We start from the raw sequence: 27,030 nt of genomic DNA, 5'->3' as shown, positions 1-27,030 counted from the left end.
CCTGTCTTGAGGTGCTGAATAGGCCTCACTTCAGAGTGTTCTCATGCCTGAGCAGATTCACTTTTATGTTCCTAAATAAAATCCTTGCTTGTAGATGTCCCATTTTCTTAACCTTATGACAGAACTGTGCTCTTAATGGAATTTTGACCACTGAATGTTATTAACATTGAAAAATCTATACATACTAACTATGTTACCAATTTATATGCATATATAATTTTGATAAAAAGAACTACGTTGTTGACAAAACTGTTACACAAATTATTTTATTTCAGGCAGTTGCGTTATGAATGGCATGATGTCAACCCCTGTAAGGTTATCCAAGGTTATGCCTCTTTTGAATATGGTTTTGAATATCTGGGCTGCTCTCCGAGATTGGTTATTACTCCTCTCACAGATCGATGTTGGCTAACCATTACTGGAGCTCTTCAGTTGAATTTAGGAGGCTGTCTTTCTGGTCCAGCTGGTACAGGAAAAACAGAGACTGTCAAAGATCTTTCAAAAGTAAGCGCTATCCATTTGATATCAATAGGTACTGTCTTTTATACACATAGTATTTTCCAGATATGTCATAATAGATTTATGTTTCTGCAGTTGCATCTGGGAAGACAGAGTTGTAGTTTCAGGTACAATGTGATCTTACCAATCCCCATCAACTTCTGCTCACACACTTTTTCTAATAAAAGTAGCCAGTCTGATAATTAGCAAAACATTTTATAGCTGTATAGTCACAAGCTCTTCTCCTCAAGGAGTTTTGGTAATGTTGGCTGGGTTAGATAGCTTTATAATTTTCAGTGTCCTTTTGGATTCCCAAATGTTAGAACCTTTTTATTCCTATTTGCTAATGGGTTTTCATGCTATGCTGCTATTTTGATTATTATTTTTAAAAATACATATTACTCAATTTGGTGTGCTTATTTGGGTAACACCTTGGTTCTAAAAACCAGTGTCTGGGATCTATTTGGTCACATTGGTTGATATTTAATTTGGCTTATTTTGCCTGAGGCGTCAAGAATTTTACCTCTTGTTCCTTGGAATCTTAGGGACATGTGGTGTATAACCTGATAATCTCTTGTTCAGAAACAGCCGTGATGGCATCCTTTGAGGGGTGATAGGATCCTAGGATTCACAGTAACTTCTGAATTCAACAAGAACTGCATTTTGGGTTGTGCTGGGCTTCTTGACAGTGGCAAAGGTCCAATTTATTATGGTGGATGATGAAGTCTTCAGATTGGGTACTTCCTCTTGCATGAAATTCAGACAGGAGCAAAGAATTGTGGGAGGTAGGCTGATTCTCTTCCTGCCTTGATGGAGCGGCTTGATTTCCCCCGGCTCTCACTGTTTTTTTTGACTCAGCTAAGTTCCTGTTTCTTTTTCTACTCTTCCTTTACTGTTTTTCTTTGGTTCCCTTTCGTACCTTTTCAGTCTCTTCATCTCTTTTCCTCTGTTGGGGTACATAAAAAAGAAAAAGTTCGCCCACTCCCTTGTGTCTTCTATTGCTTCTGATTTCTGTGATTTTCCTCTTATGACAGAGTTTAACTTCTCCAAAATTGCGCTTGACTTTTAAATTCAGAAACACAGCTTTTTCCACAGTATTTGTAAAGTGTAAAATATCAAAATATAAATGGCAAAACTAAACTGAAGGTATTTGAGATTTTTGTATATTTAACAGTTGTTAAATTACTCATTTATCTGAGTAAACAAATATAATTGCTTCTGCTCTGAAAACTGCTTTTTTTCATTAGGCCTTGGGAAAACTGTGTCTTGTCTTTAACTGTTCTGAAGGTTTGGATGATAAGGTACAGTAGACAATTTTATTTAATATAGAATTTAGAACACTAAATTTCTTCTTTAAAAAAGTTTGCTAACAATATCAATAGTGCCTTTTGATCATGTTGGGAAACCCAATCTTATGGGTGTTCTTTTCCTTGTAGTATTGCAATAATTGACTTATGCTGGTGCAACTAAAGCAACAATTTTTCACTGTTTTGCTGGGGACCCTGCATCCCTGAGATTTTGGTAGTGTTCAGCAGCTTTCCTCCGACCTTAGAAAACCTTTACCTAATAAATTATTATGTCGCACTGCAGTCTGAAATCTTATCTCCCCTGCTAAAAAGTAACATGAAACATCTGTGTAAGTTGTTCTTGGAATTTTAAATGATGAATATTTGTAATGTAGATGCTTAAAACTGAATGTCAATTCAATCTGAGATTAATTTTGTGTTTTGAAATTTAGTTACATAAACAATTATATATCTATATATATCTATATATATAACCAGTGAGATTTTCCTGTTGATAAATGAACTGCATCACCTGAGAAAACATCTTTCTTCTGCCTAGTATTTTTGAATAAATTTAGTTCATTTGCTTGACTTTCATAAGTAGCATTCCTCTTCATGTGGAACAGCATTCCTGTTAAGATACAACAGGTGCTCACTATCTGCTCTTTCCAGAAACTCTTGAAGTCATTTTTGTTCCATATAGCAACTGTTTTTTGTGTTTTCTAGCTGTTTTTATTGTAAATCGCTTTGAGACATTTGTACAGAAGGCATTCAATAACTGAAGGGTAAATAAGTCATCATCTTGGTAACTTAGCACCTAATGAAAATCTCTCCATTTTTTTAAAGGTTATGGGGAAATTATTATGTGGATTAGTTCAGTCTGGAGCATGGTGTTGCTTTGATGAATTCAACAGGATTGATGTAGAAGTCCTTTCAGCAATTGCATCACAGATTCAGGCAATCAAGGCAGCTAAAGATAGTTGCGCTGTCAGGTATATCTTTTGCAAGTAGTAATACTTTACGTCCAAACTACTAACTACATGCAAATGCATGTAACTTTGCCCCAATTTTAATATTTTTGGTAATGAAAACAAGCCATGGAAGTAGAAGAAGCCTTTATAAATCCTGTCTCCAAATGTGGATGAGTTTCCTAGTACAGAATGTCCTCCAGTTACCCCATTCAGGACCAGGGAGCCCTCCACACCTGCCCATCCCCTGTCCCCGCAAAGCAGTACTTCTGTCTTATCAGGATTCAACCTCAATCTGTTAGCCGCTATCCATCCTCCAACTGCCTCCAGACACTCACACAGGACCTTCACTACCATCACTGGTTCCAATTTGAAGGAGAAGTAGAGCTGCATATCATCTGCATACTGGTGAACACCCAACCCAACCCCCCTGATGATCTCTCCCAGCGGCTTCATATAGATGTTGAAAAGCATTGGGGAGAGGACAGAGCCCTGAGGCACCCTACAAATGAGAGCCCCGGGGTCTGAACATTCATCCCCCAACACCACTTTCTGAACATGGCCCAGGAGAAAGCAGAACCGCTGCACAACAATGCCCCCAGCTCCCAACTCCTCTAGACAGCCCAGAAGGATGCCATAGTCAATGGTGTCATAGTCAATCTAGCCACACCAGGAAACAGCTCTCACCTCTCTCCCTAGCCTGCCAGAGATCATCAACCAGCGCAACCAAGGCAGTTTCAGTCCCATGATGAGGCCTGAATCCCGACTGGAAGGGATCCAAATGGTCCACATTCTCCAGGTGTGCCTGGAGTTGTTCAGCAACTACCCACTCAATCACTTTGCCCAAGAATGGAAGATTTGAGACTGGGCCATAGTGGACCATATTGCCTTGGTCCAAAGATGGCTTTCTAAGAAGCAGTTTAATAGCCGCTTCTTTAAGCAGGTCGGGGAAGATTCCCTCACAGAGGGAGGCATTCACCATTCCGCAGAGCCCATCGCCCAGCCCTTCCCGGCTCGCTTTTATGACCAGGCCCCAATGGCAAAGGTGGTTCCATTATATTGCAAACATGAAAGAGACTCCTGCTGCTGTTTTCTGCAGATACAACAGAGGCGGTGAAGAAGGTCCTCTTCGCCATTGCTATTGCCAGTTGGTAGGCTCAACCCTGAGCTCTTAACATATGCTCGGTCCAACTCAGAATGAGTTTTCCTCTGCCGGCACTCTAGCTGTCATCTGTGATAGTAACTTTATTAATCATCCTATCAATTTTCTGACTTCAGTAATACATTTTTTAAAAAACCAATCTAATATTTGTCATAGATTTCTATTGGAAGGAAAAGAGGTTCGACTGAAACCATTCTGTGCAATTTTTATTACCATGAATCCTGGGTAAGTGATTATAACACTTGTTCTTCAAGAAATACTAAAAGAGGTAGCAATCCCATTTTGAAATGAGCATATAAAACTGTCTTACCCCAATTCAGACAAAAGGTTCATCATCTCAGCACTGTCAGTGCTGACTGTCATCAGCTTTCCATGATTTCAAATTGGAGTATTTTGCAGGCTTACCTAGAGATACCAAAGAATGAATCCAAGATCTTCTACATCAGCTGTGGAGAGTCTCTGACCTATATGCCTAATTAAGACTAGCGGGTCCTCATTTGGCCTGCAAGGCTGTTTCACCTCAACCCATGCCCACCTGCCCCACACCTGTCATACACCTGTTCTATATGGAAAGCATGTGCTCCACTAGACATCGGGGGATTGGATTCAGTTCACAGTTAAGGCAAACCTGCATAATTTGCAGGCCTGAAACAATGTGCAAACTGAAACACAGCCACCATTTGAAATTCAAGTATCTCTGGTTTTTGCAATGCTGTTCTCCAGCCAAGTAATGGATACAAAATTTCATATACGGTGGACCCTAGGTTGTCAAACGTAATCCGTTCTGGAAGACGGTTCGACTTCCAAAACATTTGACAACTGAGGCGCAATGGGCAGTCGGCAAAATCCATTGAAAAAATGGAGAAACGCGCCTCAGAAGCCATTCGACTTCCGAGGTGCGTTCAAAAACAGAAGCATTCACTTCCGGGTTGTCAGCGTTCGGAAGCCAAAACGTTCAACTTCCAAAGCATTCAATAAGCAAGGTTCCACTGTACTAGGATAAAGTGTGCATAGAAATGCATTTATTGGGGAAAATAATAATATATGAAATTATACTGCAGGAAATTGCTTTGCAAAAATGTGTATACTATATTAGGAGAATTTCACCCTAAAATGCTGATGAATTTTCATGATTACATTTTTCCAAAATAAATCACAAGCTTTTTCTGTATCTAAATAGTTGCTTTTAAAAAGTCAGACTGTTAACATTTTTTAAGGAAAAATATTCTTTACAATAGGTTTCCTATAATAGTAGTGGTCCACATCATTATCTTTCAGAGCTTTATTGTAGAGCTGCTATACTTTCTTTATATGCAGTATTGTCAATGTGTTGTAAGTTGTTTATTTGTTGTAAGTATTAAAACTAATACTTTTGAGTGTTCACGGTTTATAATTGCAAAAATAGACCTGGTGACTTTTGTTTTTCTTTTAAGATACAAAGGTCGTGTAGAACTCCCAGACAACTTAAAATCATTATTTCGCCCCGTCTCAATGATGGTACCAGATTATCAACTCATTGCTGAAATAATGCTGTGTTCAGAAGGTTTCAGGACTGCAAAATCACTCTCAGAGAAGATAGTAAATCTTTATCATCTTTCTAGCAAGCAGCTTTCACGCCAGGTATAATATAATGAGAGAGAAAGAGAGACAGCCTTTGAACCCTTGAACCTTTTCATGGGACCTATTAGTGGGAGTCTCATTGACAGTTTTACATGTGACGTTACCCCCGTTGCACTACAAAGAGAATAACTATAATAAGCCTATACAAGAACTTTCTGTATAGTTTTGTATCTTAAGTTTAGATTTTGGGATTATGAATTTTTATTTTTTAATTATTTTCTGTGTTCCTTTCAATAGTCTTTGCCTGTCTCCATTTCATCCAATTCCCCCTACTTTAAAACTGTGGTGGCAGTTTCCTCCGTCTCTGAATTTCCTCATTTTTTTCAGCATGGCTCCTTCAGCCTGGTGCACTTTTTAAACCTGTAATTCATTTTCTCTCTCTCTCTCTCTCTCTGACACACACACACACAGCTGCTTGCCAACCCCCTTCATTCCCCTCTTTAACCCCTTAGAGCTTCCCTTTCATACCCCATGCAAAAGCTCATTTTTTATCTTTCCAACCCCATTTCTGAAGCCACTTCTCTCTTACGTTCTGTAGTGCTGCTTTGCACCCGTTTCCACCTTCACCCCATGTCTGTGCCTCTCCCTCTCCTTTTGTACAACTCCCTTGTACACAAACCACCTCCATGGTAACTTCCTGCATCTTCCTTCTCCCACACATTATAATTACAGTGGTACCTCGGGTTAAGTACTTAATTTGTTCCAGAGGTCCGTTCTTAACCTGAAACTGTTCTTAACCTGAAGCACCACTTTAGCTAATGGGACCTCCTGCTACCACCGCGCTGCCGGAACACGATTTCCGTTCTCATCCTGAAGCAAAGTTCTTAACCCGATGTACTATTTCTGGGTTAGCGGAGTCTGTAACCTGAAGCGTATGTAACCTGAAGTGTATGTAACCCAAGGTACCACTGTATTAAGAGCTTTTTTCACCTTCCACCAGGTGATGAAGCCACCATCCCCTATTATTCAGACACTTTCATGTCCCCTATTATTCAGACAGCTTTCATCTTAAACCCTATTCCCCTTCTTACTACTCCCTCCTTTGCAACATGGTTTGCACCCCTATTTCCCCGTTTACTCTCCCTTTTCCCTCCATCTTCGCTTCCTTTTTTCAAAAATAAACCAGATCTGGAGATAAAAGGAAAAAAGAGTTCATTTCTAAGCTTTCCAAAATTTTGACAATCTGTTACCTCCTGGTTTGCAGAATGCTCCATTTTATATTTTCTAGGATCATTATGATTTTGGTATGAGAGCCATAAAAACTGTGTTAATAAGGGCTGGTCAGAAAAGGCAAGAGTTAAAAACACAGTAAGTAAGATTTTTTAATTGCCTAATGCATAGCTGTAACATTATTGCACTATAGGCTGTGATGTCCTATGCATAGAATTTTGGAAGAGGAGATATCGACACTCAGTAGAGCTGTGCAGCAGAATCCCATATTTATTCGGGAGTACCGTATTTTTCGCACCATAGGACGCACTTTTTCCCTCCTAAAAAGCAAGGGAAAATGTGTGTGCGTCCTATGGAGCGAATGCAGGGGGGAGGCAGACGGGAAAAGCCCTCAAGAGCCGCACACAAGCTTCGTGCGCTCTTGCGGGCTTTTCTCTAGGAGGGAGACGGGACTGACTGGCTGCAGCAGTCCCTTCTCCCTCCTGGGGGAAAAGCCCCCAAGAGCGGCACCCTCTTTAAAGGCTGCGCGGCTCCTGCGGGCTTTTCTACGAGGTGGGGGAATCCCCCCACCTCCCAGAAAAGCCAGGAGAAGCCGCACAGCCCCTTTAAAGAGCGTGCGGCTTCCGCGGGAGTTGGGGGAAGCTGCAGCAGATTCCCTCCTCCCGGGCTCCCTTTGAAGCGGCAATGTGGGAGGGGAGCAGCTTACACTCGTGTAAGCAGCTCCTCTCCCACTTTCCTGCTTCAAAGCAACCACGGAGGAGGGAAAGAGGGGACCCATGGATCCTCTTCGCTGCTCGAGGCTGCAGCAGATTCCCTCCTCCCGGGCTCCCTTTGAAGCAGCAAAGTGGGAGGGGAGCAGCTTACACTCGTGTAAGCAGCTCCTCTCCCACTTTCCTCCTTCAAAGCAACTACGGAGGAGGGAAGGAAGGGGACCATGGATCCTCCGCTGCTGGAGGCTGCAGCGGATTCCTTCCAGCAGCAGCGGATTCCTCCTCCGTAATTGCTTTGAAGCAGGAAAGTGGGAGGGGAGCAGCTTACACTCGTGTAAGCAGCTCCTCTCCCACTTTCCTGCTTCAAAGCAACCACGGAGGAGGGAAAGAGGGGACCCATGGATCCTCTTCGCTGCTCGAGGCTGCAGCAGATTTCCTCCTCCCGGGCTCCCTTTGAAGCAGCAAAGTGGGAGGGGAGCAGCTTACACTCGTGTAAGCAGCTCCTCTCCCACTTTCCTCCTTCAAAGTAACTACGGAGGAGGGAAGGAAGGGGACCATGGATCCTCCGCTGCTGGAGGCTTCAGCGGATTCCTCCTCCGTAATTGCTTTGAAGCAGGAAAGTGGGAGGGGGGCAGTTTACACTCGTGTAAGCAGCTCCTCTCCCACTTTCCTGCTTCAAAGCAACCACGGAGGAGGGAAAGAGGGGACCCATGGATCCTCTTCGCTGCTTGAGGCTGCAGCAGATTCCCTCCTCCCGGGCTCCCTTTGAAGCAGCAAAGTGGGAGGGGAGCAGCTTACACTCGTGTAAGCAGCTCCTCTCCCACTTTCCTCCTTCAAAGCAACCACGGAGGAGGGAAGGAAGGGGACCATGGATCTTCCGCTGCTGGAGGCTTCAGCGGATTCCCTCCTCCGTGATTGCTTTGAAGCAGCAAAGTGGGAGGGGAGCAGCTTACACTCGTGTAAGCAGCTCCTCTCCCACTTTCCTGCTTCAAAGCAACTACGGAGGAGAGAAGGAAGGGGACCATGGATCCTCCGCTGCTGGAGGCTGCAGCGGATTCCTCCTCCTTGATTGCTGGGAGATTCTCTGGGCAGGAATTCCCTCAGCTTAAGTGGGGTGGGGGAAGTGTGGCAGGTAGGGGGGGTACTGAGAGACACATGTCTCTCAGATGAAAATTGGGGGTGGGCATTGTGTGAAGTGGCTGTGGATCTCCTGCCACAGAACTGTAGGACTGTATAGAGTTGGGAGGGCCACCCAAGGGTCATCTAGCCCAGCCCCCTCACAATGTAGGAATCACAGCTAAAGAACGCCAGGCAGATGGTCCCCCAACCGCTGCTTAAAAGCCTCCAGTGGTGGAGACCCCAAACACCTTCCGAGGTCATAGAATTGCAGGGTTGGAAGGGAACCCCAGGAGTCATCTAGTCCAGCCCCGGTGGACAGCGGGCGCAATCCATCCCGTTGCGCAAGACTAAAGATGCTGTGCAAGGCTAAAGAAGAAGCCAAGGCAGTGAGCGGGATGGATCACGCTTGCTGCCTTGTCTTCTTTAGCTGCACTGGAGAGGTTTAGCTCCTGGCTGGAGAGGTTGCGCGGCTATGGATCCCGCGCACTGTCTTGGCTTCTTTGCTCTTTGGGGCTGGGGGGGGGGACCCGGGCTTCCCCCGCAGCCCCGAGAAGCTCTGGGAGAAGTGGACAGGCTGCATGTAGCCTGTCCATTGCTCTTTGGGGCTGGGGGGGGGATAATATTTTTTTCCTTGATTTCCACCTCTAAAAACTAGGTGCGTCCTGTGGTCCGGTGCGTCCAATAGAGCGAAAAATACGGTAAATTAAACTGAGATCAATGAGATTTACTCTCTAATAAATGTGACTTAGGCTGTAATCCTATTCATGCTAACACCCACATTCCCTCCCTATTTTTCTCCCACTCTGCTGGCAGAATGTGTCATGCTAGTGGCACAGTGTCATTAGGAATTGTGCCAGTTCCTATAGCCCAGGCCTGTCAACCTTTTTGGACATTTAAAGGCAACTTCATGTTTTGCCCCAAAACCTCTTTCTAAGAGGGATGGGTACTTACTTAAAAGAATAAAAAAATGAAAGCTTAGAGTCTGGGGCACCTTACCAGAAGCACCAGTGAAAGGCATAGTGGGCACCATGGCACCAGTGGGTGTTGAGTTGGCAACCCCTGCATAGTCCCTTAGCTGGTGGCCGTAAAGTACAGGATTGCAGTCTAAATCAAGTCCACATGCCCTTGTTTTCCCTCTGGCTAAGGGCATATGGGCACTATACATTGCTCTGAACTTCAAAAATACCCAGGAAATCAAGCCGTGCAACCTATTCATCTTGTCTAGTGTGATCCTTCATGTAAGCGCATTTAGGAAGCAATGTTGGACATTTGATATTTGACGGCCAGACCCAAGCAAATATGAACTATTTTAAGTAACATGTTTTTGATTGTACAGAACTTTAGGGTAGAGAGCAATAAGCTCAAATAAATATATTTAAGAATATTTGCATAAGATATGCAGCAGCATGTGTGGATAAAAATTCAATAGTGATAGCCCCCTTTTTTTAAGGAAATAAACATCAGGAAGGACTTTCTGACAGTAAGATCTGTTTGACAGTGGAGTGGTCTCCCTTGGGAGATGGTGGACTCTCCTTCCTTAGAGGTTTTTAAGCAGAGGTTGAATGGCCATCTGTCATTGGGATAACTCAGTTGGTAGAGCATGGGACTCTTATTCTCATGGCCATGGGTTCAAGACCTGCCTCGGGGAAAAGATTCCTGCATTGCAGGGAGTTGGACTAGAAGACCCTTGGGGTCATTCCAACTCTACAATTCTATGATTCTGTGAAAGAGCATGTAAATCTGTACAGTAACTTATCTAATGATTACTATTATTGGATTTATTTTATAGAAATAGTAAAAAGAAAAAGTTTTCTACCTCAGAAGAAACTCTCATCATAACTACTGTCCTGAAAGAAGTTAATTTACCAAAGTTTCTTGCTGAGGATGTCCCACTGTTTGAGGACATTCTGACAGATCTTTTCCCAGGGATGAAAGTTCAAAAAGTAAAGCATAGACGACTGCAGGTAATGAAACATGCAAGCAAATGTTTTATTTACAAGGGGAAATTATTAAGCATTGGGCCTCAGATGAAGGCCTCTATTTATAGAAATCCTTCTATAAATGGGCAAAAGATTCCTGCTCTGCAGGAGGTTGGACTAGATGTCCCTCGTGGTTCCTTCTAACTCTGCAATTCTATGATTTATAGAAATACTTCTGTAAATAAAAATAATATGACCAACATTGGAATCTTGACCACTTTTTCACTGGAATGGTTTCAGTTACCATCAGGTTGATGGGTCATGATTATCTTTAGCTATAGCTGCCGGGGTGGAGTAGAAGTAGAGACGGACCAAGTCCCTACTTAGTGGTTCAGTATCTATTCTGTTTACTTATGAATGTGCCAGGCACAGTATTTTTCCAGGGCATTGTGTGTGCTGAGGTAAGGGAGGTTGGTGACAGCAACAAAAAATTGTGACTTTTTCTACAATGGTAGAATATCAGCTATTATGCTAATATTTACAATCTTGAAGTATCATTGTAATTCTAATTAATTATATACATATTTGATTTTAGAGTGCAATATCTGTTGCAATACAGCATTTATGTTTGCAGAAATGGGAAAATCAGATACAGAAAGTTATACAATTTTACAACCAAATTATGGTAAGTTCTGCAAATCATCACTTTACATGTTTTAATATGATACAGTAGTACAGAGTATGTTACACTGCACAAAGTTTTTCAAAGTAAACTTAGATTGCACCAGGAGTGGGGGAGCTGTGGTGCTACAGATGTTTCAGGACTCCGCTCCCAGCACCCTCAGCCCACGTGGCCAAGGATCAAAGATTATGGAAGATGGAGGCTATTGTTGTTGGCATCAGTCTGTCTCAAGAAACAATGGAGTACGCCTCTGAGAGTGAATCCAACCCACTGGAGAATCACAGCACCTGCTGTGGCAGCAGAGACCAGTAACTCACAACTGCTGCCTCCCACATTGTTTTTGCTGTGCTTGCAGCACTGAAGTGGCATCTCTGGGACACAAAGCTGGGCAGTGTATATGGAAATCCTGGGCTGCCCAGACAACAAGACCCCCTCTCAGCCTCACTGATGTGGTCCAAAGGAATGCAGAGCAATACATTTGGCACCAGCTTGGCTGCAGGAGTTTCTGGAAGGAGGTGTACAAGACACTATCCAACTGTCTCAGGGATTCCACTCCAGATTTGTTTACTCGTTAGCATTTTCTCGTTCTCAAGATGTCCTGCAAGGACGGATTTTTCCTCAGAGTTTACTCCCGAAGTCTTTCTCATGAATCTGTATAGCCACAAGGCAGCAGAGGTTTATGATCAGAGTTTTCCTTCTCCTTTATGGGCTACCTTCCCAGGTTGACGAGCCCCATCTGCCCCTCATTTCTCTCTACATCATGTGCAGTGACTACCTTATTGACCATTGGACCACTATTGGCCTAATCCACACAATGCACTGGAGATTGTCTTCACATGCAGGGGAAGTCCCTAACTCACCATGAGCTTAGGACCCATCGGCTACCTTCATCTCTCTGGTGAATTAGGCAGAGTCACTGTCAGTCTTCTACCTCCTCACCAGGAAGAGGAACCATCTCTCCATCCCAGCTGTGCCTAAGAATTTTCTTAGAATTCTGTCAGAATAGTTGGTCTTTCTGTCTTGTTTGTGTGAGTGCTTTGTGGTTCATTCCCCTCCTATCTTGACAGAGAGGAAATGGTTATGATAGAGATATAAATTTATTTATGTTATTAGTGTAGTTGTTTTTATGAATTTTCTGTTTTTATATTCTTTTCTGTATAGTTCTATTGTTATTTTATTTTGTTGTTTCCTGCTTTGGGTTTAAAATATAAAATGAAGAGTGGGTTATAAATACTACTACTACTACTACTACTACTAAAAATACATATCTGGAGGGCCACAGATAATGTAGCTATTTCAGCAAAAATACTGAGGAGGAAAGCAGATTGATACTCCTAGTATGAAAAATATACACATTGTAAGAGCTTTTTATATTTCTCTGTCTGGTAATCTAAACATTTTAGGGAACCTTAATGTTACAGAGCTGATATTTAAAACTGTATTTTCAGGCTTCTGTTGGTGTAATGCTAGTAGGCCCTACAGGCGGCGGGAAAACTACCATCAGAACAATTTTAGAAAAAGCCCTGGTAATCTTGCCATTGGTAGATACAGAAAGCAATTCAAAACTTGAGGCTGTGTTTCAGGTAAGGTATTTTATTTTAGTCTCTTCTTTATTTTCTGAACCTGTTTCTTTAGTATGTTATTCACGTGCTATTATGCCTAATTCCTAATATGCATTAATGTTGGATCTGAAATATTGGCAAACTAAGAAAACAATCCCAAAACTAGAGTTGGGCATGCATGGTCCTTGGCCTGATTTAAGAGGGCACCAGGTCGGCAGCCACCATGCAAAACTGGGCAGGAAACTGGGCAGGAAGTGTGAAGTGCACTCACATCTATCCCTGCTCTCCGTTTAGCATATTGGATTAAAAGGTGGTGACTAAATATGATCTGAGGCTAAAAAAGTAAGCACATTTCAGTTTATAAAAGATTTAAGTATAATGATATGAAAGAGAGCAACAGCACATTATACCTAAATTAATCTTGGAGATGGAAGAAATATAAGGATCAGTATATGCAAGTATTTGTTATATGGAAAGCAACATAAGGTGTAAAATAATATCAGTAAAGCAGTGATTGTATGCAATGATTAAAATATACCATCTTATAGAATCATAGAATTGTAAAGTTGGAAGGGGTCCCAAGGGTCATCTAGTCCAGTGTTTTTCAACCTTTTTTGGGCAAAGGCACACTTGTTTAATGAAAAAAATCACGAGGCACACCACCACAGTGTGCGGAGAGGGAGATGTCAGAGCCCCACTGCTCTCTATGGGGAATCGGATGAGAGCGGACTGCCTGTCCGCTCTCATCCGATCCCATCCGATCTGATCCCCACCCAGGACGGATGGAAAATAGGGTGGACACAGTCCGGCGCCCGCCTAGTGGGCGAAAATTTGACATTTAAAAAAAAAAAAAATCTTTCGAATTTTTCAGTTTTTCCCACGGCACACCAGGCAACATCTCGTGGCACACTAGTGTGCCGCGGAACAGTGGTTGAAAAACACTGATCTAGTCCAACCTCCTGCAATGCAGGAAACTCCACTAAAGCATCCATGACAGATGGCCATCCAACTTCTGCTTAAAAACATCCAAGTAAGAAGAGTCCACCGCTTCCCGAGGGAGACTATTCCATGGTCAAACAGCTCTTACTATGAGAAAGTTCTTCCTAATGTCTAGTCAGAATCTCCTTTCTTGTAACTTGAATCCATTGATTCTAGTCCTACCCTCTAGGGCAGGAGAAAGCAAGGTTCTGTTCCCAGCCCATGCTTGTGTCAGTGGAGCACATATAAGGGTGCCCCGTTCCATCCTGTTACATGCCGCCCTGTGATGGCTTGTGAATGCTCTCCGCAAGAAATGCCTCTGCTCACTCAGAGATACATATATACATCCTTTATTTTACATATGTACAAGTAGCACACATAATCATGCGTCCGAACCCTGTGAGTCAGATTCTCGGAGTGACTTACGTCCGCCCCTTTTCCAGCAGAAGAGGCGAGGCATTCTCATTTGATGTCTCTGCCCCCTCTGCTTTAACCCTCTCCTTTCCTGAGCAGATGGAACCAGCACTGCATCGCTGTCCGTGCCAGAGCTTCCTGTGCGGAGTTGAGGCTCTGCTACAACATCTGAGAGCCTTCCCTCCTCCTGACTTTCCCTCCTTTCCTCCACTGACACTTCCTGCCCCCCTTCCTCTGCTTGTCTCTCCTCCTCCCCTGTGTTCTCCGTTAATATAATGACACGCCCTGCCCCCATTCTGCCCTCTTTCAGGTCCAAAAGGACCTGTATGTCGGAGATTGCACATCAGTTGGACGCGCCTAAAATAGTCACCACCTGTATTGTAAAATGAAATAAAAACATTTTACAAACGTCCTGTTGCAAACATCCTGTCTTTGCATAATTCACCATAAGAGCGTTCAAGGTATCAGGAATGAAAGGAAAATACATTGTCACACTTCCATATGAGAGAAATGTAATACATAATAATAAAGAAAACAAATTTATTGAGTGGTGCCCACCTCTAACTTTGCTTTGACAAGTGATTGTCAGCAAAAACTGTCCATTTATGCTGGTTGGCTGTTCAATAGTTATCTATATTCTGGAGGAAGTTTCTGCTCATTCCAGTTTAGTCCAACAGAAGAATCAAATAGCAAGCCAGCCCTGTCTCCTCCTGGTGGGGAAGAGTAACTCTAAAGAGTTTTTGAATGTCATCCCCAAAACAGGATATTTATGGTAAGGAAATGTCTGCTTTTCTTTCCTTAGAATTCTCCAAAGAAAGGCAAGGTAGACACCTTTGTTATAAACCCAAAGTGTGTTAGTCTTGGTGAACTTTTTGGGCAGACAAATCCTAATACAATGGAGTGGTCAGATGGTCTGTTATCATCAGCAGTTCGAGCGTTTGCCAAACTTTCAACAAAAAAACCTAAAAAGAAAGACATAAGTACTACAAGATCAGAAATGCAGGACTTGTACACTGTGAGTTTAGCATTTTAGTAACTCTAATGATGTCACTGTTTTATTGCTTTACTTGAACTTTTGTTTCAGGTAGGTAGCCGTGTTGGTCTGACGCAGTCGAAATATATAAAAAATAAAAAAATTGTCCAGTAGCACCTTAGAGACCAACTAAGTTTGTTCTTGGTATAAGCTTTCGTGTGCATGCATACTTCTTCACACTTTTGCACTTTCCCCCTGTAACCCCTATCATAATCTCCACCATCATCCAAGAGAACATTTGAAAACTCATGGAAACTCTGGAGTCAACTTTCTATGTTTAATTGTGATTTGGCTGAGGTTTAAGAGACTGAATGTATATCTCAGGTTGAAACTGCCTTTGGTAGTCATGGATCCTCCCAGAAACATGGCACCGAAGGCTTTTTGTTTTTGTAATTAAAAAAGTTTCTTGCTACCCCAATTCTCTAGGAAGAAAGCTTTCTAATCCTGTATTTAACTTGCCTAACTTCCTTTATCAACTGATCTGCAGTGTAATTAGTTTCATTTCTATTTTTCTAGCTGAATACAGTGAATCTTGCTGATGCATCCCTAAAAAATGAAGCACTGCTGTCAAGAGAAAACATTCACTGTCAGTATAAGTACTGTAATGATAAGTATGACAGACAGTTCTTCTCTCTTTCCACAGTGATGGGTCCAAATTATGCAGCATCTTGATATTTGAGTAATTATTATTTCCACAGTCCTACTGAAAACTGCCCTGAGCCATGTTTGAATCTTTTGTTCATAATATTATTCATAAGTCTATTGATTTCAAAATATTTATTTCTTGTTGCTTCATTACTGTATTGTATACAAGCATCTAGCGTGCAGTATGAAATCTCTGGCATGTAAAACTAGACGGCCAACAGTTTATCACTCCATCTGCTCTGCTGTGACAGGCCAGCCCCGCCTCCTCTCCCTCAGCTGTCATCTGGGGGCAGCTATTCCATCAGACTGCCTCACTGGGGGGAGATAGGAAGCAGGGCAGGCACCTCCTGCACCTGAATTGTTTCAGCTGGCTATTATAGAAACAACTGTTTTGTATTTTTTGCTGTAAACTGCCCTGAGATCTTTGGATGAAGGGTGGTATACAAATTCAATAAATAAAAATAATAGCAAAGGTAAAGGTAACAGGACCCCTGACCATTAGGTCCAGTCGTGACTGACTCTGGGGTTGCGGCGCTCATCTCACTTTACTGGCCGAGGGAGCTGGCGTACAGCTTCTGGGTCATGTGGCCAGCATGACTAAGCCGCTTCTGGCGAACCAGAGCAGTGCACGGAAACGCCGTTTACCTTCCCACCGGAGCGGTACCTATTTATCTACTTGCACTGGCATGCTTTCAAACTGCTAGGTTGGCAGGAGCAGGGACTGCGCAACAGGAGCTCACCCCGTCATGGGGATTCGCACCGCTGACCTTCTGATTGGCAAGTCCTAGGCTCTGTGGTTTAACCCACAGCACCACCTGCGTCCCTTTAAAAGAAAAAAGAAAAAGTAGAAGATAATAATTATAGTGTGTGTGCAATTAAGAAAGGGAACATAGAGTCACCGCTAATAAAGAGGGGAGGAGAAAACTATCAAACAAGCTCCCCATGGACTGCCTGCCCCAATGAATCACTGGGAAAGAAAAATAGTGTTCCTGCCAAACAGCAACCTCTCCTCGGTCCCTGGACAAGAACCACCAAAAGAAGAGACTCCTGTAGGCACAACTGAGGCCTAGCTTCCCTCCCAGCTTGTTTTAATTGGGGGGGGTTCATTGTGTTGCTCTAAAGGGTACTGTGCTCTAAAGGGTACTATGACACCTGTCATCAGCAGCAAATGACATTCACCCACACACCTCACAGGGTATAACATACCCTCCAACATTTCTGCGATGAAAATAGGGACGGCTTGGGAAAAGCAAGACATTCTGGGATCAAAGCAGAAACTGGGACAGCTTCTGTAAATTCGAGACTGTCCCTGGAAAATAGGGACAGTTTGAGAGTCTGGTATAATAGAAGCCAGTCTCACTTGATCTGGTTTGTGTGACGTTGCTGCCTCCAGAGAATGTGGAGGACCTAAGAAAAAATGGCTGGCCGCTGTACAATGTCCACCCATCCTTCTCTTATCTCTACCCCCTCCAGGGACCAAAATAAAAAGGGGGAAAGCACGGGAACAATTGCTTTCCTTGAATTCCCTCACATGTCCTCATCCTGAAGAAAATTTAAGCAGGGGAAACGACAGGGCACACAGAAAACGTTGACACCTGGGGGGGACACCCCATTTTAAGAGAAAGAGGTATACTAGGAAACTAACAAATAAAAACCAGCAACACTCACCGTCTCATTAACATAGCTGTCAACGTTTTCCTTTTTTAAAGGGAAATTCCCTTATTCCAAATAGGGTTCCTCGCAAGAAAAGGGAAAAGTTGACAGCTATGCTCATTAACCATTATCAAACTCACAGTCTCATTAACCACATTGCTAAGATTTTTTCACCGGAGATGAAAAAAGACCCGACCTATCCCGACTGAGGCAGGGGAGATCTGGAGGGTAGGATGACCACTTCCTCTGGAGAAAGAGGCAAAGCTTCAAGACCCTGCCTGTCACATCCAGAGGAAGGACATCATCCTATATGCAAAATGTCCTCTAAGGCAATCAGGTTAATAAGCATTTGGGTGAAATAAAGAGAAAGTAAAACAGTATATGATAAAATAATAAAAACTGGTATATAAGATTTTTTTCTCCTCCAGTTTGATATTCAGCACAAAGAAAAATTGTCAATAGGTTTAAGATATATTTTCCTAAAATAACATGATCATTTTCAAAGATTTTAGCTTTATTTTTTAATTCTTGTTGCTTATAAATGTTACTAGCAAATTCTGACGTTCTTATTTGTTTATTCTTTTGTAGGTGAAAGTATTAATGACTGGCAATGGATTATCTTGGATGGGCCAGTAGACCCAGTTTGGATAGAAAATTTAAATTCTGTGCTAGATGACTCCAGAGTGCTATGCCTTCCTAATAGTGAAAGAATCTACTTATCACCAGCAATCAGAATGATATTTGAAGTGGACAGCCTCTCTCAGGCCAGCCCTGCTACTGTTAGTAGATGTGCTATGGTTTACGTGGTAGGTTTCTTAAATAACGTTTTTACTCATATGATATTTCATACTTTCTTTTAACGTTCTCAGCAAAGATGGAAAGTGAAATAAGTGAAGTTGTCCTGAAGGCAATTAGCAGAGACAGGAGGGATAGTCGCTGCTCATGGCACCATTTGCAGACTCGAAGTGCACGAATTATTCTAGGCTACCATCATTTAGAGTATCGAAAAATTTTACCTCTTTGTCATGACTGTAACACATATGTAGCCAATCTATGGGTGGGTAGTTGAATTCCCCTATTATTATAACATGTATTTTGGATACTTCCTTGATTTCATTCTTCATCTCAATATTTCCCTGAGCATTTTGATCAGGGGGACGATAACACAATAGACCTGCTATTTCTTTTAATGCCCTGGTTAAATAATTGCCTTGATTTCTCTCAAGATCATAGATTCCCCACTTGGAATACCCATTGGGTATAATATGCTTCTTTTAAATCTATGGGGGGCACCCAGGGAGAGGAAGTTTAATTGTGCAGACAAAAATTATTCAGCTAATGGAACTACTTTGTCTGATGCAGCCCTGAGTAGCAAATTGCTGGAACAATGTATGTTCTGTATTAAACACTTTATGTTTTGTTCATTTAGTATTTTCTTGTATTTTTCTCTTTTTTGCCTGTTTTTCAATATTTTATTGAAAACTTTTGAATTATAAAGAAATAAAGTGATGTAAAGAAAAAGAAAAGGTACAAAAATGTTAGCATTTTCTTCTTGTACAAGTTGAAAAACTTAAAGAGTAAGCATTTTTAAAACTAGCATCCTTTGCCAATGCCAACCAAAGATATCCTTAATGGAAGCCGTTTCAAACATTGCAACTTTCTACATGGACATCTCTTCCCATGTAGAAAATCTGTATAGCACATTTTCCCCAAGACATAGAACAGATAGCTGATCTGTATCATAGTAGGAAAACGTATGTGCATGTTTCATATTTCACAAGCAGAATCTAGATATAAAGAACGTAAATATGCAGAAGCAATGTAGAAGCAATTCTGAAAATCTGTTCATTTGTTTTATTGTAGGATCCAGTTGATCTGGGATGGGAACCATATGTCAGTACATGGCTAGAAGGCTTTTCTGAACTATTGGCACAAAATGATATTGAGTACTTATCAAGTTTGTTTCACTCAAGTGTAAAAAAGGGGATGAACTTTCTGAATGAACATAAGAAAATGCAACCATTCCCTATACATCAGATGGGGATTGTAATGAATATCTGCAGAATTCTTGATTCATTTCTTCAAATAATGATGCAAAAGGATACATTACAACTACGTAAGTGAATGCATTACAAGTCTAATTTTTAGTGATAAAATAAATGTGTAAGAAGTGTAATAGAAAGTGTTCTGGGTGTCTTTCTGTAATTCTTGCTTTTCAGCATGTGGTCTGTGGGACCACTGATATCTCTTTGTCCTTAATATCAAAGACATTTGGAGAAACCTCGTTCCTCCAACACAGAATATTGAGGCATTGATGGGTCAAATAATTTTAGAGACACGTCCAACTTGCACACCACAGAAAACAATTAGTACTTGGTGAATATTTGTAGCTCAGCAATGGTTTAGGATGAGCTGGTTTAGGCTCCAAGTGGAAAATATTCTTGTAATTAAAGTGTAAAATCAATTGTATAGGAAATTATGATTTTTTTGGAAGGCAGCTATTCTAACCACTATACCACCAACGCAAGGAAATTAAGATTTTTTTGAAGCTATAGTTTTATATTGGACTTCTTTCTGAATGGGCCAAATGCATAATGTGATTTGTCATATTAAAGCCGAAAGAAGAATACGAAGCTCAATTACTTTGACACCAACAATGATGAAAGCATCTCGTAGGATATCAGATGTAGGCAGCGAAATAGTCCCATCTGTGTTGAAGAAAAGGTGAGTGAGTCTTGTGTGTACTTGCTAGATTATCAAAATGCGATGAAATCCTTATATTTAAAACTATATCCTCAAAAGACAGATAGGAAACACTGGATCTAACTACTGAATTTATTTTTATGCATGATGCATCATGTAATGGTTCTAGGGGTTGCTCGTGCGTAAGCCGGTGCAAACACCTGGCTGGGTTGCCTGAGTGAACCTTTTGTGTTCGGACAGCCAGTCTCCCGTAGCTGTCTCAGTCGCTGGCAGAATCCGTCAGTAGGCGTTTCTTAAACTTCTTCCAGCAAAGAAGCTATTTGACGCCTAGTCTCCTCCTACTCTCTCTGCGCGAAAGCCTTCTGCGCAAGGAGGGCGTAGGCAGCGGAGGACCTCTACTCTCCCCGCTGGTCCCCGGCAAGGAGTCATGGGACCGCCTCGCCGCTTCCCCCATCTGCCCCCCTTCTCCACTGGTGCTACGCTGATTCTCTTCCCCAGAAGATGGGCTTCCTCTCCCACTCCCGGGAAGCTCTCTGGAATCCCTCTGGATTTTGCTCTCTCCCTCCAGCACTGATGGCAGTTCCCTGACACATCATACAGTATTTTTTGCTCTATAAGTCTCACCTTTTCCCTCCTAAAAAGTAAGGGGAAATGTGTGTGCATCTTATGGAGCAAATGCAGGTTGCACAGCTATCACAGAAGCCAGAACAGCAAGAGGGATTGCTGCTTTCACTGCGCAGCGATCCCTCTTGCTGTTCTGGCTTCTGAGATTCATTTTTTTTTCTTGTTTTCCTCCTCCAAAAATTAGGTGCGTCTTGTGGTCTGGTGCGTCTTATAGAGTGAAAAATACAGCAACTGTTTAGTGTGGCAGGACCTACACTTTGGAATGCCTTGCCTATTGCTATCAAGCAGGCACCTTCACTGTATTCTTTTTGGTGACTGCTAAAAACATTCTTGTTTAGACAAGCCTACCCAGATGTTTATAAAGTTGATGTTGTTTATAAAGTTAATTTGTTTTCTTCTATTGTTGTTTTAACTATACTACTTTTGTATCCTGACCTTCCTCAAAGGAGCACAAAGCATTGCTAGTTACTAAATCAAATATTGTGATGATGATGATGATGATGATGATGATGATGATGATGATGATTAGGGTTTTTCCCCCTCATTACTTTCAGGCCAGAGCAGATATGGTTTTGGGAGAAGCAACCTAATAATATGATGCTAATGTTGGGAAAACTTTATATATTTGCATTTACCTGGGCTGTTGGAGGAATTTTAAAAAGAGAGGAAGAACATGAGGGTGAGACTCTAATTGGTATATACACCAGCCACGATGATCTTGTGACTGTAACCCAGGACTTCAATTACCTTGTTCGTGAGATATTTGAAAGACAACCACCAGCTAGTAAGCTTTTCCGTTTTTACAATATACTAATCAGATAGAATACATTCTAAATTTATTCAATTCAGCTTTAAAGACTAATGGAATAGTGGAATTGGAAATGGCCCAAGACCACTGTGGTGAAGCTGCAGTTATAACCCCGCTTACATTTAAGTACTTGGTTGGGATTACAGCCTAAGATTCACATTTGAACAACTATCATCATCACCTGCTACTGCATCTTTACAGTTACTGTGCATTACTGCTCTTTGATTCGGTATAAATGGATCATCTATACACTGTGACGCGGGTGGCGCTGTGGGTTAAACCACAGAGCCTAGGACTTGCCAATCAGAAGGTTGGCGGTTCGAATCCCCGCGACGGGGTGAGCTCCCGTTGTTCGGTCCCAGTTCCTGCCAACCTAGCAGTTTGAAAGCACAAAATGCAAGTAGATAAATAGGTATCGCTCCAGCGGGAAGGTAAACGACATTTCTGTGTGCTGCGCTGGTTCACCAGAAGCAACTTAGTTATGCTGCCCACGTGACCCGGAAGCTGTCTGCGGACAAACGCCAGCTCCCTCGGCCAATAAAGCGAAATGAGCGCCGCAACCCCGGAGTCGGGTCACGACTGGATCTAATGGTCAGGGGTCCCATTACCTTTTTATGTTGTTGTTGTTGTTTAGTCGTTTAGTCGTGTCCAACTCTTCGTGACCCCATGGACCAGAGCACGCCAGGCACTTCTGTCTTCCACTGCCTCCCGCAGTTTGGTCAAACTCATGCTGGTAGCTTCAAGAACGCTATCCAACCATCTCGTCCTCTGTCGTCCCCTTCTCCTTGTGCCCTCCATCTTTCCCAACATCAGGGTCTTTTCCAGGGAGTCTTCTCTTCTCATGAGGTGGCCAAAGTACTGGAGCCTCAGCTTCAAAATCTGTCCTTCCAGGGAGCACTCAGGGCTGATTTCCTTAAGAATGGATGGGTTTGATATTCTTGCAGTCCATGGGACTCTCAAGAGTCTCCTCCAGCACCATAATTCAAAAGCATCAATTCTTTGGCGCTCAGCCTTCTTTATGATCCAGCTCTCACTTCCATACATCACTACCGAGAAAACCATAGCTTTTACTATACGGACCTTTGTTGGCAAGGTGATGTCTCTACTTTTTAAGATGCTGTCTAGGTTTGTCATTGCTTTTCTCCCAAGAAGCAGGTGTCTTTTAATTTCGAGGCTGCTGTCACCATCTGCAGTGATCATGGAGCCTGAGAAAGTAAAATCTCTCACTGCCTCCATTTCTTCCCCTTCTGTTTGCCAGGAGGTGATGGGCCCAGTGGCCATGATCTTCGTTTTTTTGATGTTGAGCTTCAGACCATATTTTGCACTCTCCTCCTTCACCCTCAATAAAAGGTTCTTTAATTCCTCCTCACTTCCTGCCATCAAGGTTGTGTCATCTGCATATCTGAGGTTGTTGATATTTATTCCGGCAATCTTAATTCCGGCTTGGGATTCATCCAGCCCAGCCTTTTGCATGATGAATTCTGCATATAAGTTAAATAAGCAGGTACATGGAATTGGCAGAAATGACTGGCAGAATCCGAGACCAGGGAGAAGAGTCGGTGAACAAAGACTGGAAGAAATTCAAAGACTATTTACAGAAACATTGTAAAATTAATGAATGTTAGAAGGATGTTGGATAGAAACTAAGCGGTTTCCAGCTGTAATGCTTTAAGAGATATGAAAAAAAGAGGTTTCACAAATGGGTAAAAGTTTAATGGTAAGGATTTGCTGAACTAACAAATCGAACTGGAATACAAAGAAGGGAGGTATGAGGAGGTCCGAGGAAATAAGTGTATGGAAGTTATGTTATTGAAAATTAATGTGTGTTTTTAACTTTTTTATTTTGTATGTTTATTTTTCTTTTTTCTTGTTATATCTTAAAAACTTTTAATAAATATCTTTTTTTAAAAAAAAGTTAAATAAGCAGGGAGACAATATACAGCCTTGTCATACTCCTTTCCCAATTTTGAACCAATCAGTTATTCCATATCCAGTTCTAACTGTAGCTTCTTGTCCCACATAGAGATTTCTCAGGAGACAGATGAGGTGATCAGGCACTCCCATTTCTTTAAGAACTTGCCATAGTCTGCTGTGGTCGACACAGTCAAAGGCTTTTGCATAGTCAATGAAGCAGAAGTAGATGTCTTTCTGGAACTCTCTAGCTTTCGCCATAATCCAGCGAATGTTTGCAGTTTGGTCTCTGGTTCCTCTGCCTCTTCTAAATCCAGCTTGCACTTCTGGGAGTTCTTGGTCCACATACTGCTTGAGCCTTCCTTGTAGAATTTTAAGCATAACCTTGCTAGTGTGTGAAATGAGTGCAATTGTGCGGTAGTTAGAGCATTCTTTGGCACTGCCCTTCTTTGGAATTAGGATGTAGACTGATCTTCTCCAATCCTCTGGCCACTGCTGAGTTTTCCAAACTTGCTGGCATATTGAGTGTAGGACCTTAACAGCATCATCTTTTAAAATTTTAAATAGTTCAGCTGGAATACCATCACTTCCACTGGCCTTGTTATTTGCAGTGCTTTCTAAGGCCCATTTGACTTCACTCTCCAGGATGTCTGGCTCAAGGTCAGTAACCACACTACCAGGGGTGTACGAGCCATCCATATCTTTCTGGTATAATTCCTCTGTGTATTCTTGCCACCTCTTCTTGATGTCTTCTGCTTCTGTTAGGTCCTTACCACTTTTGTCCTTTATTATGGTAATCTTTGTACGAAATGTTCCTTTCATATCCCCAATTTTCTTGAACAGATCTCTGGTTCTTCCCATTCTGTTGTTTTCCTCTATTTCTTTGCATTGCTCGTTTAAGAAAGCCTTCTTGTCTCTCCTTGCTATTTTTTGGAAATCTGCATTCAATTTCTGTATCTTTCACTATCTCCCTCTCATTTTGCTTGCCTTCTCTCCCCTGCTATTTGTAAGGCCTCGTTGGACAGCCACTTTGCTTTCTTGCATTTCCTTTTCATTGGGATGGTTTTCGCTGCTGCCTCCTGTATAGTGTTGCGAGCCTCCATCCATAGTTCTTCAGGCACTCTGTCCAGCAAATCTAAATCCTTAATATACCTTTCTAAATCTAAATCCTTAATATACCTCTTTATACACTGTGCTAAAGGTGTCTTTGCCACCATAGCAGAGAACACTGTCTGACATGTGGAGGTAGACTATTAGTAATGCAGTTAACATCTAGACTACCTGGACAATGCTGGAATACTTCTAGCATTAATGCCATGTGGTTGAACACAAGAAACAGCTGTATCCCAAGTCAGCCTATTGTTCCATTTAGCTCAATATTGTCAACACTGAGTGGCAACAGCTTTTTCCTTGCCCTTCTACAGGAGAACCTTTGGCAGGCACCCAGGGCTTCTCTGGGAAGAAGGGTGAGGTAGAAATTTAATTTTTTTAGTAAAAAAATGAACAATAATCAATAAATTTATTAAAGAACTAAATTAGCTGGAGATGTTGGGAACTGCTCCTGGGAACATCTACATGCAAAACTCTGCAGATTAACTAGTTTAAACATGACTGAATAACTGTGTTTGAAACCTAAATGCATCTTACCTGTTAATGCTCATAGAACTGTTTATCCAACTAACATTTCATTTTGTGGCAATTCTATGACACAACTATATCAGCTATACGTTTCATAGCAGATACAACACTTAAATTTGTTTGTAACATACTGCTCTCCTCCCTGACTTTCAGATATTCAGTTTCCATCTGACAACAAAACTGTTTTTGATTATTTTGTGGATTTACGAACGGGAGAATTTGAACCATGGGCAAATTTAGTTCCTAGCACACAGTTTCTTATTCAGAAGGGTAAGAATGTTGTTGTTGTTGTTGTATTTTGGCATAATGTTCCTGAAATAATAATTTTGTTTCTTAAAATTTAAGGCTCAGAAATACACTAAAATTGTGAAGTATTTTTTCACTGTAAGACACATTGTACATACAGGGAAGCAGTATATATACGTTTAAATCAAATAAACAGCTGAGTATATTACACATAGAATATTTATTGAAAAATTGGTTACCTCAATACATTTTTCTAATGGTAAAATTATCTCCATGAATCAAGAGTTTACTATAAACTCTTGCTATAAAGTTCTTAATGGTCCTATTCATAGGTGCCAACTTGAACAAAATATTGGGGGGACCCGCCTGCCCCCCTTACTCCTCTCTCTCCCCACACGTCTGTAAAGCACACCTTCTTCTTCTGACATGCACAACTGGGTGCAGGCCTCCCTTCTCACCTCTCGCCACCCTCCACCTGCACGCAATGCCTGCTAGGGGGGAGGTAGTTGCCTGAAGGAGGGAGATGCCAACTTGCAGAAAATATTGCGGAGGGGGCCTAAATATTTTGGGGGGTGGAAGGGACCAGGGCACCTATGGTCCTGTTACAAAATGTTCCATATACTTTTGCCCAATTCATACGTAACACTACATATATGAACAGAGGGCTCCAAGTGGATTGTGCTGTGTGCTCTGCAGCCCGGATCCCAATCTACCTTTCGATCACTGCTGATTTAGACAATCATATTCATATTTCTTAAATTTAAGATAACAAGACAATATTTCAGATAATTGAAAGAAATGTTTTTGTTTTATTTTAAAATTAGAAACTGCAAGTAGGTCAAATCCTGATAAAGCAGAAAAAGACGAAGAAAAGAAATGTGAGCTTTCTACATTTATTCCCAACATTGATACAATTCGGCACCATTTCCTAATGAGCCTTCTTTTACTGAATAAACATCCAGTATTAATAATAGGTAAGATTCTTAAGTACTGTAAAACAGAATAGGTATTGTTGAATGCCACCCCAATCTCTAAGCAGTGCAAGATTCCATTGGTCCCAGGGTTCTTGTTTGCTTTTGGAAATGAGGCATAGCCTGATGTGTTAGACCAATGACAATTTGATACAGCTCCACGCTTGTCATGGAGGCCATGAAGTCCTGACCTGATTTGAATTGTTATGTATTTTCAGATAATCATGAAATGCTAAGATTCTTATAGAATATTCATATTTAACATACTTTCTAAAACATTTTATTTTTTTAATTCACAGGTCCTCACATGTTCATAAAGGGTGTTAGATTACTGTTGTTTCAGCCTGTCAGCAGTAGACCAATTACCAATTACCGGTGGCAGATTTGGGGCTCTCAAATTTCAACGGCGTCTTGTGTAACACTAAAATTCTGTGTGTGTCCCTCCTCTCGCACTTTGTTCTCCAGCATGTTGTGACGCCCCCTGTGGCGCAGCACCCAGTGCTGCTTAACCAGTTGTGCTCCTCCAAAACCTCCTCTGCAGTTAATTTCTGGGCTAATCAAGTCTTTTAATTTTAAACCTTAAACTGGCATGGATTTCCATATCTCTTGGAGTGAATCTGCTTCTCCATACCCTTCACTTACTGAGGCCCTTGGTTTACTCCACCCTGCCTTCCTCCAAAAGTTCAGGGCAGTGTAGGGTTCTCTCTCCC

At 41.9% G+C, this 27,030-nt stretch overlaps 1 protein-coding gene and 1 long non-coding RNA gene across 12 annotated transcripts in view; one reads left to right on the top strand and one right to left on the bottom strand.

Annotated features, from left to right (window-relative positions):
* DNAH14 (dynein axonemal heavy chain 14) overlaps positions 1-27,030 on the top strand; it is a 149,189-nt gene that overhangs the window by 52,108 nt on the left and 70,051 nt on the right. For all 11 annotated transcript variants that reach the window (XR_014005918.1, XR_014005919.1, XM_081186336.1 and 8 more), the window contains 17 exons: positions 276-504; positions 1,746-1,799; positions 2,631-2,776; positions 4,071-4,139; positions 5,348-5,534; positions 6,763-6,842; positions 10,323-10,497; positions 11,048-11,137; positions 12,583-12,717; positions 14,891-15,103; positions 15,638-15,707; positions 18,008-18,225; positions 19,283-19,535; positions 20,035-20,143; positions 21,301-21,530; positions 25,257-25,373; positions 26,174-26,323. Coding sequence is in view for 9 of the 11 variants with exons in the window: in XM_081186336.1 (XP_081042462.1) it covers positions 276-504; positions 1,746-1,799; positions 2,631-2,776; positions 4,071-4,139; positions 5,348-5,534; positions 6,763-6,842; positions 10,323-10,497; positions 11,048-11,137; positions 12,583-12,717; positions 14,891-15,103; positions 15,638-15,707; positions 18,008-18,225; positions 19,283-19,535; positions 20,035-20,143; positions 21,301-21,530; positions 25,257-25,373; positions 26,174-26,323 (2,525 nt within the window). In the remaining 2 variants the exon portion in view is untranslated. The remainder of the gene's footprint in view (positions 1-275; positions 505-1,745; positions 1,800-2,630; positions 2,777-4,070; positions 4,140-5,347; positions 5,535-6,762; positions 6,843-10,322; positions 10,498-11,047; positions 11,138-12,582; positions 12,718-14,890; positions 15,104-15,637; positions 15,708-18,007; positions 18,226-19,282; positions 19,536-20,034; positions 20,144-21,300; positions 21,531-25,256; positions 25,374-26,173; positions 26,324-27,030) is intronic.
* Positions 253-3,494, bottom strand: LOC308582930. Its single transcript, XR_014005943.1, has 2 exons — positions 3,091-3,494; positions 253-463 (listed from the first exon to the last, which is right to left on the bottom strand). It is a non-coding gene; the product is annotated as an uncharacterized lncRNA (long non-coding RNA).

Source organism: Podarcis bocagei (assembly GCF_964188305.1).
Source record: "Podarcis bocagei genome assembly, chromosome: 3".
In the NCBI taxonomy this organism is placed as follows: domain Eukaryota; kingdom Metazoa; phylum Chordata; class Lepidosauria; order Squamata; family Lacertidae; genus Podarcis; species Podarcis bocagei.
The sequence above is the reverse complement of the archived record's forward strand: the minus strand, read 5'-3'. Positions and strand labels throughout refer to the sequence as shown.